The sequence below is a fragment of the Sclerotinia sclerotiorum genome, genomic scaffold, assembly GCF_000146945.2.
Source record: "Sclerotinia sclerotiorum 1980 UF-70 scaffold_4 genomic scaffold, whole genome shotgun sequence".
Lineage (NCBI taxonomy): Eukaryota > Fungi > Ascomycota > Leotiomycetes > Helotiales > Sclerotiniaceae > Sclerotinia > Sclerotinia sclerotiorum.
In genome coordinates, this window is record NW_001820832.1 from 2,241,771 (window position 1) to 2,258,707 (window position 16,937).

The 16,937-nt window shown below is 41.4% G+C and overlaps 6 protein-coding genes across 6 annotated transcripts; 2 read left to right on the forward strand and 4 right to left on the reverse strand.

Annotated features, from left to right (window-relative positions):
* Positions 1-583: 583 nt before the first annotated feature.
* Positions 584-1,727, forward strand: SS1G_03946 (hypothetical protein; the record flags this gene model as incomplete). Its single annotated transcript, XM_001595806.1, has 2 exons — positions 584-606; positions 692-1,727. 2 exons carry the CDS (start codon positions 584-586, stop codon positions 1,725-1,727), a joined length of 1,059 nt encoding a protein of 352 aa, XP_001595856.1.
* Positions 1,728-3,179: 1,452 nt separating this feature from the next.
* Positions 3,180-5,143, reverse strand: SS1G_03947 (hypothetical protein; the record flags this gene model as incomplete). The annotated part of the gene is made up of 4 exons (XM_001595807.1): positions 3,180-3,546; positions 3,597-4,810; positions 4,879-5,021; positions 5,098-5,143. The coding sequence occupies 4 exons, from the start codon at positions 5,141-5,143 to the stop codon at positions 3,180-3,182; spliced, it is 1,770 nt and encodes a 589-aa protein (XP_001595857.1).
* Positions 5,144-5,563: 420 nt separating this feature from the next.
* On the reverse strand, positions 5,564-5,811 carry SS1G_03948 (predicted protein; the record flags this gene model as incomplete). Its single annotated transcript, XM_001595808.1, has 2 exons — positions 5,564-5,689; positions 5,788-5,811. 2 exons carry the CDS (start codon positions 5,809-5,811, stop codon positions 5,564-5,566), a joined length of 150 nt encoding a protein of 49 aa, XP_001595858.1.
* A 1,932-nt stretch (positions 5,812-7,743) lies between these two features.
* Positions 7,744-7,992, reverse strand: SS1G_03949 (predicted protein; the record flags this gene model as incomplete). Its single annotated transcript, XM_001595809.1, has 1 exon — positions 7,744-7,992. The coding sequence occupies one exon, from the start codon at positions 7,990-7,992 to the stop codon at positions 7,744-7,746; it is 249 nt and encodes an 82-aa protein (XP_001595859.1).
* A 2,561-nt stretch (positions 7,993-10,553) lies between these two features.
* On the forward strand, positions 10,554-10,838 carry SS1G_03950 (predicted protein; the record flags this gene model as incomplete). The annotated part of the gene is made up of 1 exon (XM_001595810.1): positions 10,554-10,838. One exon carries the CDS (start codon positions 10,554-10,556, stop codon positions 10,836-10,838), a length of 285 nt encoding a protein of 94 aa, XP_001595860.1.
* Positions 10,839-12,723: 1,885 nt separating this feature from the next.
* Positions 12,724-16,348, reverse strand: SS1G_03951 (hypothetical protein; the record flags this gene model as incomplete). The annotated part of the gene is made up of 4 exons (XM_001595811.1): positions 12,724-13,097; positions 13,148-13,274; positions 13,461-15,463; positions 15,583-16,348. The coding sequence occupies 4 exons, from the start codon at positions 16,346-16,348 to the stop codon at positions 12,724-12,726; spliced, it is 3,270 nt and encodes a 1,089-aa protein (XP_001595861.1).
* Between the last annotated feature and the right edge of the window lie 589 nt (positions 16,349-16,937).

The window sequence follows — 16,937 nt, forward strand, 5'->3', positions numbered from 1 at the left end:
AACAATTAAGACGCAAAGATCATCATAGCTAACGCTGAGATCATGCAACACGAGTGAGATGACTCTTGGCAGAGTACTTGGGGCTTAATCTGGGCATACTTTTTGACTGTGAGAGACCATTGGGAAAAGGGTCGCCAAAGCTTCGAAAGTGCCACTTCATGTGTAGCAATTAATACCATACCTATATATTCAAAGAGAAAGGCACTGTATCCCATAATGAGCGCATGTAAGAGAACAAAATCATATTCTCATGCGTGCATATACCGCTCAAAGTTCAATCGACTCATATCTGGGTTTGCTGTTTCTTGATTGTTGTGGTTATCTAGAAGATGAAAATTTCAGAAAATTTATTTGAGGAAATATTTTGAGACTCCACACTAACATGCACGCTAACATGAGCTAGACTATTTATAGCCACCGCCTTTGTCTATTGTTCATCATTTGTGATTCTGCCTTCTTCGATTATCTTATCGCGAACGTGTTCTGAAGAAGCCACAGAAGTTGAAGAAAGAGATTCAAATCTTCAGTCACATCACATCAAATCAATGATTTTTCTGAACACTTAAGCTCTACACGTATTATCATGGTAGGGATTTCGTTTGGGACGTATGTATTCTTCTCTCTACTTCTAATCACACTATCCAAGGCTCGCAGTATAACAAACTCGCAGGCATAACTAACTCATCCACAGTATAAAGTCCCTTCTATTATTCGCTGGACCAATACTTTTACCCAAAGCAATTGGATATTATCGATCTCAGCGCGCAGCACCTCAAGCCAATGGTCTCACAGTTCGACCCGTTCCTCCAAATGTTTCTCGCGCTCTCACAATCCTCTTCATAACCTCACTCGCCTTCCTCATAAAAACATTCCCTACATTTACCACGCCCTCCGTCTTCACACTCACTCAATCCCGTCTACTTATTCCCACCGATGTCCTCTTTACCCGTCTCCATGCTTTACGTCCCAATGGTTTCACTCCCCAAGATGAATCTCTTCGAAGTTCATTTGCGAGTCGAGAGATGCGACTCTTGTATCTAAAATACGGTCCGGAAACCATTACAGAATGTTCTTTTTGCAACCCCGAAGATCCAGCATCTTATTTATACTACTCTTTATTGTCCATCACCATACCGCATCTCTTCAATCTTTGCGTTATCGCCCTCGCAACTAGTAATCTCTTTATTGGAAAAGAAACTAATATCTGGCGAGGAAAAGCTACCATTGTAGCTGGTGCGATTGCCATTTTGGATATCTTCATCGTCGCACGATGGAATCATTCAAATAATGCCACAGCTCTGAGACTGGAGGATATCGATCACTTTTATTGGAATATGCAGCTTTATCGCAGTATAGCATTAGCAGCTCTCGACGGTCTCATAGGTTGGTGTTTGTATTTATCTTCCACCAATCGAGCTTTTCTCGCTCCTCCTAGTACAGCGGAGAAAATAGAAAGTACGACGAGAATTATTGAACAAGCGAGAGGGAAATTGAATGGGGTGGCATTAATGCGTAATGCGACAGTAAGAGATAAAGAGCTGAGGAATACAGTAGAAGAATATTGGGTGAGGGAGGCGACTGTTATGAGAGAGGTATTGGAGACGAGAGAGGTAGTCGATGGGGTTAGGAATGCCTTAGATGGTAGACTTGATTTAGTTCAGGTACAGAGAGATGCGGAGGGGTTTACAGAGGCTGTTCTTGGAGGTGCGGGGAATGTAATTACGTGATTTTATGGTACATTTTATATCACATTTTATATGCTGTAATTATATGTTCTCGATACTATAATGAATCGTATGTTTATTTATCAATACACTTCTATCACCCTTTTTAATCATGGAAAATGAGTGAAAATAAATGAGCCGAAACCTATCACCGAGACCAAGTTTAAAATCATACAGACAGCTAATTATCCTCCAGAGGATATCACCAGCTCCATCTAGACCCCTCTTAAACTAAATATACCCAGCAGGCATATCCAACACCAGCATTATCCCTCATTCCTCTCTAGATCATACAATTACACCCTACCCCCCTACCCCTCCATTTCTCCTCCTCTCCCTATACTCCCCCTCACTATCTTTTTCTAAATCTTCCTCCTCCTCTTCCCCCCCCCAAATAAACTGAAATCGATATCGATATCGACATCATATGATACAGGTACTGTAATCTTACTTCTCAAAAGTAATGAGAAGAGATGAGAATAAAAGAGAGAAGAAAAGAAGTTATAGCCGAGCCAAATGAGCCAAGATAAGACTTCAATAGAATTTACTCTTGCTTTTACTCTTGCTTTTATTCTTAGTCTTAGTCTTATTTTTTATTTATTTATTTATACTTTTATTTTTACTTTTATTACTATCATTTTTTTCTTCTTATTTTTATTCTTACTTTTACTTTTACTCTTATACTTCTACTTTTGCTTTTTAGATTTGGATCTCCTATTTATAATCCAAATCTCATCTTCTTCGCAGATTGAGGATGAGAATAAGGATGAGCATGAGTATAAGGATGAAGTTGAATATAAAGCCTGAAAATCTTTCGATTCAGCAGCAGGAGGGGGATTAGGAGAATCAGGTGGTGATGGACATGAGGATGTTGGTTGAGACATTTTACCTTTTTTAATCTCGTTTCTTTTCTCTCTGTTTCGTGTGTTTGTATTCAGCTTATTGAATTTCTTTTTTCCTTTTTAGATTTTCTAGAGAAAAAAGATATGAGATAGATGGTTAAAGATTAGTGAAGGGAAATAAATACCTATCCTATGAACCCATTTTATATTCCCCAGTTGCGTAGAGAGAAGATGCCACTCACTCTAGGAAGTAACTATAAATCATGACAACGAGAAATGAGCATCTTGTTAATATGCGCAAGAATGACGAAATAATGACACATGCAAGCAAACATACAGATAATGTAGTCAAGAAATCTGAATGTTGAAATTCTCCTTGAATAATATCATTTTGGGCGGTTAGACAACCAAGTCTCCTGCCATTTGTCCCAGAATGAAAAGAAAAATGGGAGTCAGAGCCAACGCCATGAGGAAAAACCTCTCAACACAACATTCGGGAAAGAATCATGACAAACATGACAACACCCTAACATCGCTCCCAAGAAACGCCCATGCAATGTAGCTAATATACACCTAAATCTATTCCACAAAATAAAAAACCTATCCTAATATCCTATTTTGTTGCTAGAGTCGTTGAACTACTAACACTTCCACTTCTACTATCCTTATCTTTAACACTCCCCTCTTCCGCACTTCTTTCTAAGAATCCTGTCCAGAGTTCTGAAAGAGACTCTTTCTGGGCGCTCGAAGGTTCGGTGAAAAACTCTGTAGATAAAGATGGCGTGCTTGGTGTTCGATGAAATGGTGACATTGGTAGACGTAAACTATTACTTGAAGCACCTGGTCTGGCTAGACCTGCTTGCTCCTTTTGCTCATCTGTCCAGTTCAATAGTGAAGCAATGACTTGAAGGACTTGAAATTTCTTTGGATCTGAACGATCCAAGGAGAGGAAATGTAAGAAGTGATTTGTGACGACTTGTCTGCACATCATTAGTCATGAATCAATTTTACTAGTGTTGTTGTAGCTTACCTATCAACATTATCCTCGACTTTTGATTTCTTAATAAATCTCAAGGCTTTTGTGAGGTGATCATTAATCACAATAGCTTCATGACGAAGTTTACCAATCAGTAAGTTCTTTTCCTTCACTTCCTTTTCAAAAGGTAGGAGTCGATCCAATTCTGTTTTAAGAGCTTCTTTCGAAGTTTCAGCCTCAACACATCTAGAATCTGAATCCTGAACGACTTTCTTAAGGGCTTGAATTTGCTCATCGCAACTTTCGACCATCTCTCGAAGTTCTCGTCTCCGAGTCTCTTGGATTTCTTGTAGAGCTCGTTGTAAACCATCAACTGTCTGAGATTGACTATCTCGTTCGGCGACTGCGGTTTCATATGCTTCTTTTTGAGTAGAAAATTGTTCCTCCATATCAGAAACTCTACTTTCTAGATTCTCCCTTATAGATCTCTCTTCCATAGCCAAAACCTCCCAATCCCCCATGGCTTCCTTTGCGGCATCGGCTTCCTCTTTAAGATGTTTAGCCTGTTGAATCAAATCCTCCCTTTCATGGACCCAATTCTGTTGTGATAAATTATTGCGGTTTCGCATGCTCGAAATTTCCTTGGAAGATTCATTAATTCCATTCCGTAGTTTAGATACCTCGTCCTCCAATCCTTGGATAGTGCTTTGATATGATTCCACTTGTGATTCCAAATCTTCGATCTTCTCGTTAGCTTCCGCCAATTCTTCTTTATCCGCTTTTAATCGTTCCCCCAAGGTAGTTTTGATCGTATTGACGCGTGTAAGTAATGTGTGATATTGAGATTCCCAATTTTCTCTCGAAGATTCAGTCTCCTCCAATTCCGCTCGGACTGTAGAAATTTCCTCTGCATGTTGACTCTTTAATGTGGCAATCTCCTCTTTGTACTTTTCTTCGACAGACGATAGATTCTCGGAGTATTGACCTTTAGCTATTGAATCTTCTTCCGAATGCTTGCCCTGGATGTCCTCCAAAGATTTTCGCAATTGTTCAACTTCAGCGCGCAATGCCTGACGCTCTGCCGTCATTGCTTCCAGTCGAATGCTTGCATCTAATGCATCTGAACCATTCTTTTCCGAGGACCCTTCTGCATCCTTGGTGCTAGATTGTGTTTGCGCAACCGCATGGCCATTACTTGCAAAGTCATTTTTGAGGCCATTCGTCTGCGAATCTGTGCTTTCTGGAAAATGAGAATCTTTTGGAGTATTCTGCCAATAATTGTCAGAATGCGCTTATGTTTGCTGTAAAGTGAGTAATGAACAGGTGTCATTCGTACCACAGTTGACTGTCCAGATTCCTCTGCATTCCCCTCTTCTGACACGTTTGCTGTAGGGTCCTGTCCATGCTCTTGAACCTGAGGAATTTCTCCGTTGGATTTCGATTTAGCATGCTTCTTCTTCTTGTTATTCTTCTTTTTTGCTATTAATTTATTAGTGGTAATTTTGATAACATGAGGTTCCCCACCATTAACAGCGAGATACAAGGGGAAACGAACCTGGAGAAGTAACATCGGAAGAATCTGGAGGAGCCGTGGCTGACATTATATGAATAAGAGTAACAAATTGGATAATAAACAAGAGAACTCTCTCTGTTGGATAAATCGCAATTCAATTATTGTCGAGGCTTTAAACATTAGAAAGTTAGCGCTTTCCAATTATGGTAGTATACATTAGTCGAAGTCTAAGAGCTGCGTAAGGATAATGATTCGGTTTAGGCTCAAAGAAGTTACCGTAATCATATTAACGGAAGTATGTATTTCATAAGACCGCAAACAACACATAAGATTACATTCACCTGCGCGTGAGTTTATGAGAGTCAATGGTACAACAAACAGCATTGACCGGAAACATGTCAAAATAACATCCATAAGCCACAATATCATTCATTACCCGAGTCTATTAGTTTCTAGGCGCATAAAATGATTCAGATACTCACATATATGTGTGCCCGTTACTCCAAATTCAAATCATGGTTGATACACTGGGGGTGAATACTCGGACGCGGGGATGAGGAGGATATATTCTATTGTCACAGATATGCTCTCCAGATGCCAGTCGTCTTCTTTGATTCACTTCTGTGTCGCTGGCCTGGATTCATGATTTGAAATTAGCTTTCCAAATTCATTAAAGCTGACACAAGACAATTATAATGTTGATGAGAATAGGTTATTCAATAGATATCTTACCTCCGCCTTACTAGTCAAACCCATGTTTACTAGGTATATAAAGCCTGTGAAAGTATCTGGGGAAGTCCCTCTTCACTATCAAGTCCCAAGGTTGTATCACTATCCTCACTATCTTCACCATTCCACACTTTTGGTTCTTACCATTCACCTCTACGTCTCCTACCACGGGTGCCATCGCATCGGAGGGATTGAGATCTCACATTTACAGAAAATGAATGCCACAGGCATAGGAATCGAAACGACGCTCTAGACGAACAAGAGACATCCAAACTATTGCAGATCATGTGAGTGCCATTCAACAGGCTCAATTTAATGCCCATCGCCATTGCTATGGAGATAGATTTGTCACTTCGTAAGTTGGGATGCTGCTGCGGATAGTACCAAAAAGAGCACATGTAAGAACTCAATGGTTAGTGAAGGTTGAATTAGTAATTGGTGATGGAGTCAAGTATGGTGGAAACGAGCCCAAATTGTGCAAGCATCTAGAAGCTCGCAAAATGCAAACTTACAGAAATTTCATGATTAATTTAGGAATACGCACTTGATGTATGCCGCTGAGCCGCAGAAGAAGATTTAAGAAGAGACTATCAAGCCCCATGCCTATCCAGATAACATCAGTTTGGCCTACAGAATTTCACGCAAAACCTAACGCAAAATATCTTTCCAAAGCTCAATTTCTCGGAGACCTCGACACCATCCTGTATAATACGCAGACAAGGTTTAAAATTCGGAAAATTATCAGTGTTATCTCGTCCCAGCCTCAATATCAAAAGCAAGATGGTCTTGTGCTCCAAAAAAACGCATGAGAATAGTCCGATGGCATTGACTCAAGAGCTTGCAACCTTTAAGATCATTCGGTAAATTGAAGAGATGTCCCGCTCATAGTTCGTTCCGTAGCGAGATGAAAGTGATGGGGAAGTTATCTATTTATAGCAGTGATTCGATTTGAGACAAAAGCTAGGTCGTTGAAGAAATTATGAGCATTGAATTGTGGTTTATGAGCAGGGATTGAGATTTACGAGTCAGGGAACGCCAGTATAGCATCAACTGTTAATGAATCTCATCTCCTACAGTTTCTTTCCGGTCTAGTTCCAAACCATTTCATCCAATTGACCTTTTAAATCCTTTCATCCCGTCCATTCTCGTCTCATCATCACTTTACAGCCTCAGGCATCACAATCCCCTCCCATCCCAATTACCTAATCACAACCAAAAAAGCACGGACCTCCAGCCTCCACTCCACCATAAAACCCTTCACCTCATCTCAACTTCTTCTCTTCTCTCTTTACATATAACCACAGCATCCGTTGTCAGCCCTACCTAGGCACATCTAAGTTTACTTGGATATGTCTAAGTAGGATTGTAGTAGGGATTTCTTTCCACAAAAACCCAAGTACTGAAATGGATTGCTCAGAATAACCTCGCAATGGGGAGGGCGCTTCAAAATCCTGGTTACTGTCTATGCTCGATGGACTTTTCAGGTTCGCTTTGTGTCTATATTTTCTTTTGGTGGAAGATGGGTTTTTGTGTGATGGGTGGGGATGCTGATGGGTATGGGTTTGGGTGAATGGGTGGAGGAGGTAGAGGAGGTGAAAAGGGGAGGGTGTGGTAAAGGTATCTGGTTGTATTGGTAATATTGATAAATTCACATTTTTAATATGCATTTGATCTGTCCCTCATCCATGATTACATGATGCTCACCTATGTATGTGCAGCATCGTTGACTATATAATGAGCAAGCTTAAGTGATTCACTTTGATATTTATCCCGATATCTAATAAAAACAACAGCTAACTAGGTCCAATGGGTAGGCCCTTGACTTTCACATTCCCTTGAAAGGAAACTCTACTGGATATCCTAGGGAAAATTGTATCATGAGGAGTAATCATGAAAAAGCCATAAAATAAGAAATCTCTCAGTCGAATACACCAGGAACCAGCTAAAGTCCTGCATCTCTCACCACTTCACCCATCTCAATCCCACACTTTCCGGATCAACCACTTCATGCAACATATGTATTTCATGATCTACCACCAAACTACTCTTCCAGGCTCTTATCCTCGCCTGTTCTTCCATCTCTCTTTCCTTCGGTACAACCTCAACTTCCCATTCTTTGAACAATGCAGCCAACACGGCAACAAGAACAAGTTCCACCTGCGCAAATTTTCTACCTGGATATACTCTTTGACCCCATGCAAATGGCATGAAGTGATTCGATGTGTCTATTTCGACTGTTTTTACCAAAAAATTGGTGTCAGACTTACCCGTAGGGGAGGGAGTAGATGATGTACTAATAGAACGACTGGGGTCGACGTCCATGCTAGAGGATTAGAACCCGATGCACGTGCAAGGCTGGAATTGGACAGTGAGCGGTTTTATGAGGTGAGAGAGTATATGTTAAGCCATTGACTTCGAGGGTTTGTTCTCGTGAGCTGGTGGTCTTGACGAGTTGAGATAGGGGGTGACAAATACAGAGGGCTTAGACCTACTTTTTGTTAGGTTTTGTAAGATCTTATCTTTTGTCTCTCTTTGGAATTAGAGACAGAGAGAACTCAAAAGAAAAGCTCTAAAACGTTTAAATTTGAAATATATTTCATATTTCCAGGACTCTGGATTCTCATCTGTGGGCAGGTAATATTTTATCTCCTCGGAAATCGAACCCTACGTGTGAGGGTTTGCAAGATGAATGAGCAAGTTTGTATGTGCAATAGCTATCGTATCATTACCAGCAAAAGTATAGAAGAAAAGATGTTTAGGATCTCTTCTCTTGTAAGTTTTATCTTTCTTCCCTTGTCCCAAGTTTTATCTGTAATCGTAGCGTCCGCCTTCAATTCTTCTTCGTTTTTCCCTCACAAGCTTTCGCCAAACGTGCTACGAGATGCTGATTTTCAGACTCTTCCCGCACATGATGCGCTTTCTCTTCATCCATCAAACCGAAGATATAAGAGCGAAAATCATTCATGGCTCTGGCGGCATTGTTGAATGATTTAGATATCCACCATGGTTTTAGACCTTGTTCTCCAAAGACAAAAATTTGGATGATAGATGACAGGATTGTGGAGAGAGATTCTCGGTATTGATGAAGTGTAAAGTTTTTGGTATACAAATGGGTAGACCGGATTGGTTGTTTCGCTTGCTATGTCCAGTACTCCTGCATTCCTTTCACTTGAGTTAATGACTGTGGCCAAACCAGCTCATTATTCTTCTCCGTAAAAGTCACCGCCGTCATCTTTCTATGAGCTTGCCACTCCGCATCATTGGAATTCTGTGGAAAATCCTCGATATAGATGATGGAGGATGTAAATGTTGGTCAAGCTGTCGGGAAGAGAGATGCCGTGAAACAACTCAAGATCACGCCTCAGACACCACCCCAAGTTGAATTCATTTTCATACCTACTGTCAGACGTTTCCTATTATCATAGAGATTCTTTGAAACGAATGAGAGCCGAGGAAATGGAAAATATAAAGTGAATTTGAGGTTTCTCACCCCAGGTTTATGCGGCGCAAACACTCATGCATGCAGCGAGAAAAAACCATTAGAAAATTGTGCAATAAACATTTTTGAGATTACAACATTGCCCATTCTAATCCGTTGTCAAATTTCTATTCTAAATTCAACACACAAGGCTTTACCTTCATCAAGTGGTGTGAAACTTATATTATCAAATTGGTGCTATTAATATTTTATATCGTGGGTATGTCACGGTTTTGTTTGTGCTCTAAGATTAATGAGGTCACGAAATTTTTTTTAGATGTTTAAAATTTGTTCACTTATTTATCTAGTCAATTATTTTTTTTTTTTATTGTTTCTCCTAATAAGGTCCTTGCTATAATATCTTAATATGTTTTTAGTGCTTCCTTTTCGATATTCGCTCATCCTCAGTGTAATATCTTGATATGGAAGAGTACAGTATACTCTAAAATCTAGCAAGGGCTACATATCCGGCATTTTAAAACGAAGAAAAATACACTGATAGTAGTGAATATCCTATGATTGGCATCGACGTCGAGGTAATCTCCTACTCTTACTTGAATTCCCTATAGAACGTATTCCGGAGCTGATCTCTGGGAGAAAAGAATGTCTCGATGATTTAAGTTCTATCGTCATGATAAAATTGATAGGATATAATGTGAGCACATCCGGAAGCTTCTTCAACGACCGCAACAAAACGGGAACAATTTTTTAAGAATGCGGTGATTCGGCTCAGTTGTATAATGCGTTTCAAGAAAGAGTCCGAACCTGCTAATAGCTAGCTGGTATATGAACAGAACTCGATAACCTGCGCATGAGGACTAACAGCTGAAAGGGTCCTAGCTAGGAGATAATCATAACAGCTTCTTTGGAATTTGAAAGTATTATGAGCTTGTATGTTACGGCGAATTTCTTTGAGGATATATACAGGGGCTTTGGGCGATCTTGGATGCGACGATTACTCGTCAACTTTATACCACAACTTCCTTCGCTCGAAGCCCAGTTTCTTTCATTCCAGCATATCTATTTCAGAACAAGCCGAGATATCTAAATGAACGAAAGGAAAGATTACTTTCCAAGAACTTCGGTTGGCAAAGAAATGCTTGTAGCTGATGCATATGACCAATCCAAAGTGTCACTCGAGGATATCCAAAATCCCTTGGCCCTATAGCTCTGTAGATGAAGACTGAAACTAGTAACTATATCTCTCGCCGTAGGAATATTTTAGAAGGGGTTCACAGTAATATAATTGGCGTGGAAACTCCTGGTATTAAAATTCCATTCCATGCTAATGATGACCTTTTTTGGCATGGTTCGACTACATGCTCCGACAAACCGTTCTTTAGCCCGTCTTAAGCGCTATGTACAGATAATTCAACGTTTAATCCGTCTTCTTGGCCTCTATTATAATATTGGGAGTGGTTCTGGTCTCTATGCTGCTGCGTCTACTTGTGCATCTTTCATAATTGGTAGGGTTATAGCTGGCTGTGGTGCAGCTAGACCACTTCAAGGAACACAGGTAATCGTAGGACCTTCAGTCTCAAAACTAAAGATCCCTTCTTACTCCGGATATTCTTGATGTATATGACATCAGTGCATATACAGCTCAAATATCCGGGGGCACATTAATATTCACCGATAAAATGTCACGGCGCAGTACTTCTAGATGCAAGTTCGCTACTATCCACCCGACTAAGTCTAAAAACACATTGATATGTTAATCGTTCTAGAAACTTTCCGGTAGGTGGTGTCGCTTGGCCATGATATTGTTGTTCATGAAGAGAAGATTGCCAAAGCAAGCCGGTGATATGAGATCGCTCCTCCTTTTCAAATGCATGAACTTGGCTGAAACCACTGTTTTCTTCGATGCGTTCGACAATCTGAAATCCTAATAGACCCTAAAAGATCCTACAGAAGCTTTGCACGATTGCTTGAACAATCATCAGCGTGATAACCACCAGCCTCTTGACGATACTTGATCTTGATACCTCGACAAGCTCACTTAACATGCAGCTTTCATATTTCTTACCAGTACAAATGCTAAATAAGAAGCAAAGCAAGCAAGTAAGTAATCTTTCACTGCGCTGCGCTGCACTAAAAGCACCCTGATACAATATATACACATTTATATCTTTTACAATTAAAAATATAAGATCAAAAATATACCCGCTTTAAATTTCAAAGTTATGAAACTAATTAACCTTACCTGCCAAAACGATCGAGGTCCTACAGATAATTAGATCCCCCTTCTTTAATATAAGTTAACCTAACCTATAAGATTATTCCTCACCAAAAAAAAAAATCGATTTCCTTGAAAAGAATTAATCGGATATTTCTGAAAGAGGATTAATTCAGATCAGACTTGATAGTCTATCTAGACTTTATACTTTATACTCCATTGCTACTTAACTATCCAACTTACCTTATATGGAAGATATATACCTCATATACCAGGTAGGTACCTACCTACCTATCGATATAGCACAACGTAACATAACTTAACATAACACAGCACAGTACAGTACAGCAAAAAACCATATATTAATTCATATAAATATTTCTTCATTACGCTGCATTTACGCACTGTATATCTCTCCTTCTTTCTCTGACAAATGTAAATTTATCTGCTGTACATTGCTCCGTATTCTTTTATTCTATCACCCCATCGACATCGATACTGCTCGTCTTCTTCTTCTCATTACATCCTCTGACCTATTCATGCATATCTAACCAGCATCCACACATTAATTTCTAATCTCCCCCTCTCCCTACGCCCGCATCGCATCGCATGTTTTGCATTTCATCATCGCTCTTCCCTAAACCTTCAATCGAGCGAGTTAAAGCAAGCTGCAAATGGTAAATGGTAAATGACAAGATACAATCAACCAATCTTCTTTGTTGCTCACTTTCATATCCCAACACATACATCCCATCCAGCCATTCATTCCAATTCGCAATCCAACAACATCATCTCATCTCATCTCATCTCTCTCCACCTCGTCCTATTTCCCTCGTCTGCCTTCCCCATATTAAACCCCGACCAATTTCCCCTCAAACAATCTACCCTCCATCCCACTCCAAAAAATCAACCCGAAACAAAAATTGGCTTCCACTCAACACCTATTTACACCACACATATATCCATCCATCCGTACCCACCCTATGATTTTTGCCACTATTTTCTCGTTTCATGGACTTGTGATGAAAAAGAAGGATCAAAAAACAACAACAAACGAATCTTTTAAACTCCTCGCTTGGATATCTTACACATCTCGTTCGCATCTTGCACTGAATTTAATGTCAAATTGCTCTCTTTCTCACTTTCTCTCGCTTTCGTATTCTTTCCTCCCAACTAAATCTGGGCCTGTATTTATCTGGTTTCTTTGTCGTAATTTCGAATCTGTCGATTTCATCCCATCTCATCTCATTCTCGTATTCAACCATTCTTTTCCATCCGTTCATTCTCAGATTATTCCGTTACCACCTAGCATGCTCGGAACTGCTTTGCGACCTACTCGTTTTCCTGGTGTATCTATACGAGGAACTCCAGCAACGCTGCGTGGTTCTTTCATTAATCCAATATCCAGTTGTGCTGGAATTCTGGAGATGATTGTCCTATATTCACCCGGGAACTTGGCATCCCTAGGTACCGGAACTAATGCGGATCGCCATAAGTGATCTGATGTATCCTCAAGGAAACTAGGTCGAAGTGATGATTTCGAAGAAAAGAATGCCGCGCGTCCTCTTGACTTCTTAGCTTGAATGATTGAGTCGAACAACTGAATGTCTCGATCGTTCGATTGTTTAGTTTCCCTTTCATGGATAAATTCGTTGAAAGCTATGCTAAGGTTAGTATTGTTCACGAAATATAGTATGAAATGGATTTACCTTGTGTCTGTTGCAGCATCGTAATATATTCTTGTTGATCACTTGGGAGACTCTTCAAGAAACCAGCCATGTCAAATCCATACAATTGTCCTCTTGACTTTTGCTCTTTTGATGGTCGCCCAAGGTGCTTTCTATAAGTGTAAAACAAATTTGCGAAACAACGAACGAAAGCCGCACGTACACGATCTGAATGAAAGGCGGATGGACACACAAGTGAACACCAACCTAAACAGCGACCATGACAGACGGTGCTGCATGCGTTACAGCTATACATGCCATCACCCTCGGCCCTTTCATCACAGATTGAACATACGGATCCCATGTCATTGGCGTTATAGACAAAACAATGTCCCTCTACCCATATTGTGGTCTCTGTGTTTCGCACCGGCTGCATGAGCATGTTGGGCATGATTGTTGATGCAGCGATAGTGGATGCTGCATAGGCAGATGGTGCATAAGCAGATGGCGTATAACCATACATAGATTTGCTATCGCCGATGGACACAGCAGAAGTGGAAAGACTAGCCGAGTGACCATTGACAAATGGTGCACTTGGTCTGCGAAGTGTTGGCTGTCGTTCCAAACCAAATGAAGAACTACGTCTCGAGTTTGCATCAAAATGACCAGACCTCTTTTCTCTCAATGTGGCCGTGAGAGCAAAGCCGGAATCATTTCGAGAGATGGGAGTTGTAGGCATTGGTGGGCAATGTCCAGAGACTGGTGACAAGGATGTTGGTGGACTGGTCTTGCTGGACCTGCTGGTGGATGGACGCTCAACCCGAGTATGGTCATTCTTCGATTGCAAGAATGCATTGAAAACCAAAGGCCTCTTTCTCTTTTGTAGATCCGGCTCTCCAAATGTGGTCGAGTTCTGACTAACGTATTTACCCAGAGTCCCAGTAGGTGCATTTTGGGTAAATATCGATTCGTTCTCTGATGAGAATGCATCATAAGGGAAAGTTTCGACAGCATAAGGTGGTGGTGCTACCTCTACGCCACATCTATTGTGATGTGGAGCTGCTAGCTGTAGGAGAGATACAAGCTTTCGACGTTGTTGTCGTGGTAATGACACAGGTGGGGCTGTGGACTCAACCGAATCTTGATCCAAATCCACGAAAACGTAATCATCCTCTGGAAGTACTATGTTATCATATCTCCTTTCAATCCCAACAATATAAGGACAAGGCGCTTCCAGCGCGGAGATCAATCTAGCTGGTAGAACTGGAATGAAAATGCTTGCCCATTTTAGCGGGTATAAGAGACTGACCAAGGCCTTGCTAGCAAGATGTAGCATGGCTGTATGGGATGACAGTAAAATGATTCTCGATTCCGATAACATGAACTCTACCAGAGCGACGATATTGGGTATACTCAAAGCTCTAAATAGTGCATAAATATCGGTGTTTCGTGATTCGGGTAATTCGTTGGGTGCTTCCTTTCGTGCAAAAAGCCGTAGTTCTCGCACTGCAATTTCAATTTGGGTTTTCGAGGATAACGGGCTTAGTGCTTCGGTACACAGGTTGACAACGTACCTCTCCAGGGGTTGCCATCTACCGATTTTTGGCGAGCTTGCAGGAACTCGGAGGATTCCACCGTCTGTCATAGGTACCACAACAGCCTTCAGCCATTCCTTCCAGAAGCTTGTCATACTTCCATCTCTGCCAAGGATTCCATACGCTCTAGGTATCCAAAGCCCCGTCTCGCCATCGGTTAATCCCTCAATTTTGGCTGCTGCGCCGTGTCTGACAGGCCGCAACATGTCAGTCATCAAAGTAATTTTCTCCTCCACCGCGCTGATCTGCTCTTCCAATTGTTCTCTAGCAGCTGAGCCAGAAACAACAGTGGGCAACTCTGCTAGCAACTGCGAAAGATGGGCGCGCTCCGCAGCCAATCGTTCTCCTAAACTAGCTGCAAGTTCGCGCTCTTCGTTCGTCATATGGTCTTGTCTCCAAGCCTCGCATCTTCTCTCGACATTTAAAGCCGCTTCCTGATCCAGTGGCTTCCAAACAATCACCGTAATACCATATATTTTGGAATTATCATCCGAGGTCATGGCGAATCCATGCCAAGTCGATCGTGGTCGTTCGTCAGAAGAAACAATATTGATGTCGTTCGGAAATGCAAACATGGGGACGTAATCAGGGAATCTACCTCTCCTCGGCAATTCCTCTGTCGCATGTTTGGGTGGGTATCTATCAAGTAAAACTGGTTCGAAACGTCGTTTCAAAGGGTGCATATCAGGGTCCAGATTCAGGGGCTCTGGAGGAGGAATGACGGAATTATAATTGCTCAAGCGCCTCGAAGTTCGGACCGACACTATTAAAATTGTCAGTATACGATTGAAAGATATGAGAGGGGTGCGGCTCAGGTTGTCTTGGAGGTATGCAATGCATGTAATATATGTGCCGTGTCGAAACGCGAAATGTAAGACTTACTACTTCTACCTGCCATGGAAGGTTGCCTCTTTACGCTGTTCAGATCCCTGAAGCTAATTCTTCTCCTGATACTTCCACCAACACTCCTCAACGTCGGACTTCTCCTATGTATGTTATCTGCATCTTCCACTCTTAATCTCGAAGTCCTCGGATTTGTCATAGGAGGTGCAGCCTGCGTTGGAGCTCCAGCACTAAAACTCAGATCATCCAGGAAATTCTCCCGCTCGTTCGCAAACTTCAATAGAGCTTTATCGAAGTCGAAATTTGCAAATATTCCTCCTTCGGCTTTCGCGCCATTTCCATTTCCATTTCCACTACCACTACCATTTCCATTTCCATTTCCATTTCCATTTCCATTGCCATTTCCATTTCCGTTTCCATTCCCGTTACCATTACCATAAATATGACCGATTTCACCCGCTTTTATTGTCATGCTACTTCGATTGCTCGCAGTCATCCCCTCAAGCTCGTCAAGAGTGGATATTGAGCTTCGCGAATCGTGCGAAGTTTGTTTGCTGAGACGATTCCATGAGTTGTTGCGGGAATGGCGTGCTGAAGCTCGGTTGGTATTTGGAGGAGGTGAGTTTTCACCTTCGGGACTTTCTTCTATCGTGGCATCGACTTGAGGAGAGGGGGGCGTTTGTATGTTGTTGTTTGATCTATCCCTTTGGTTTGAGGGGAAAACCTCGGGTCCATACTGTAAAGAGTCAATCCCCGCGATCCAGAAGTAATCTGCGAGAGGAGCCGAAGTAGAATCGTTCTCCATGGCGAAAGGTAATTTATTCGAGGTAAATGCACAGGATTCGTTCGAGTTGAAGGTTGTATTGGCAGATTTGCCGGTGGTAGGTTACTGAAAGCCCTTTCAGTATGACATTGAATCGAAGAGTGGTGGACGCTATTACCGCGAACTTCAGGAGAAAGTGATTAGATGTGGAGAGGGAGGGAGGGATGATGAAATATTTCGTGGATAAAGTGAGAGAAGTTCCTCGTAATCTCAAGCACCTGGCGAAAGTCTCTATGCTTTTTCCAACAAAGTAATGAACAGCGAGGACCTTTTTGAAATTTGGTGGCCTATCTGAGAGGGATATGTTGCGAAGAACCAAGGTTGATGCTGGAAGGGAAGATTTGTAGATCAGACCCTTTGGAATACGGTGGACAATGAAGCTATGAAGTACTTCCCCTTGATCCCCACTGTTGCTTAATCAAATCAATCAATCAATCAGCAGCACCTTGGCCCTTGGGTAAACTGTTGGAGTACAGGACTTGGATTGATTAGCACGTTGAACCTCGGGAAAAGGGTAAAAAGAAGGGCGAAGCAGGCAGGCAATGAATTCTTTTTCCAAGAAATGAAAAGT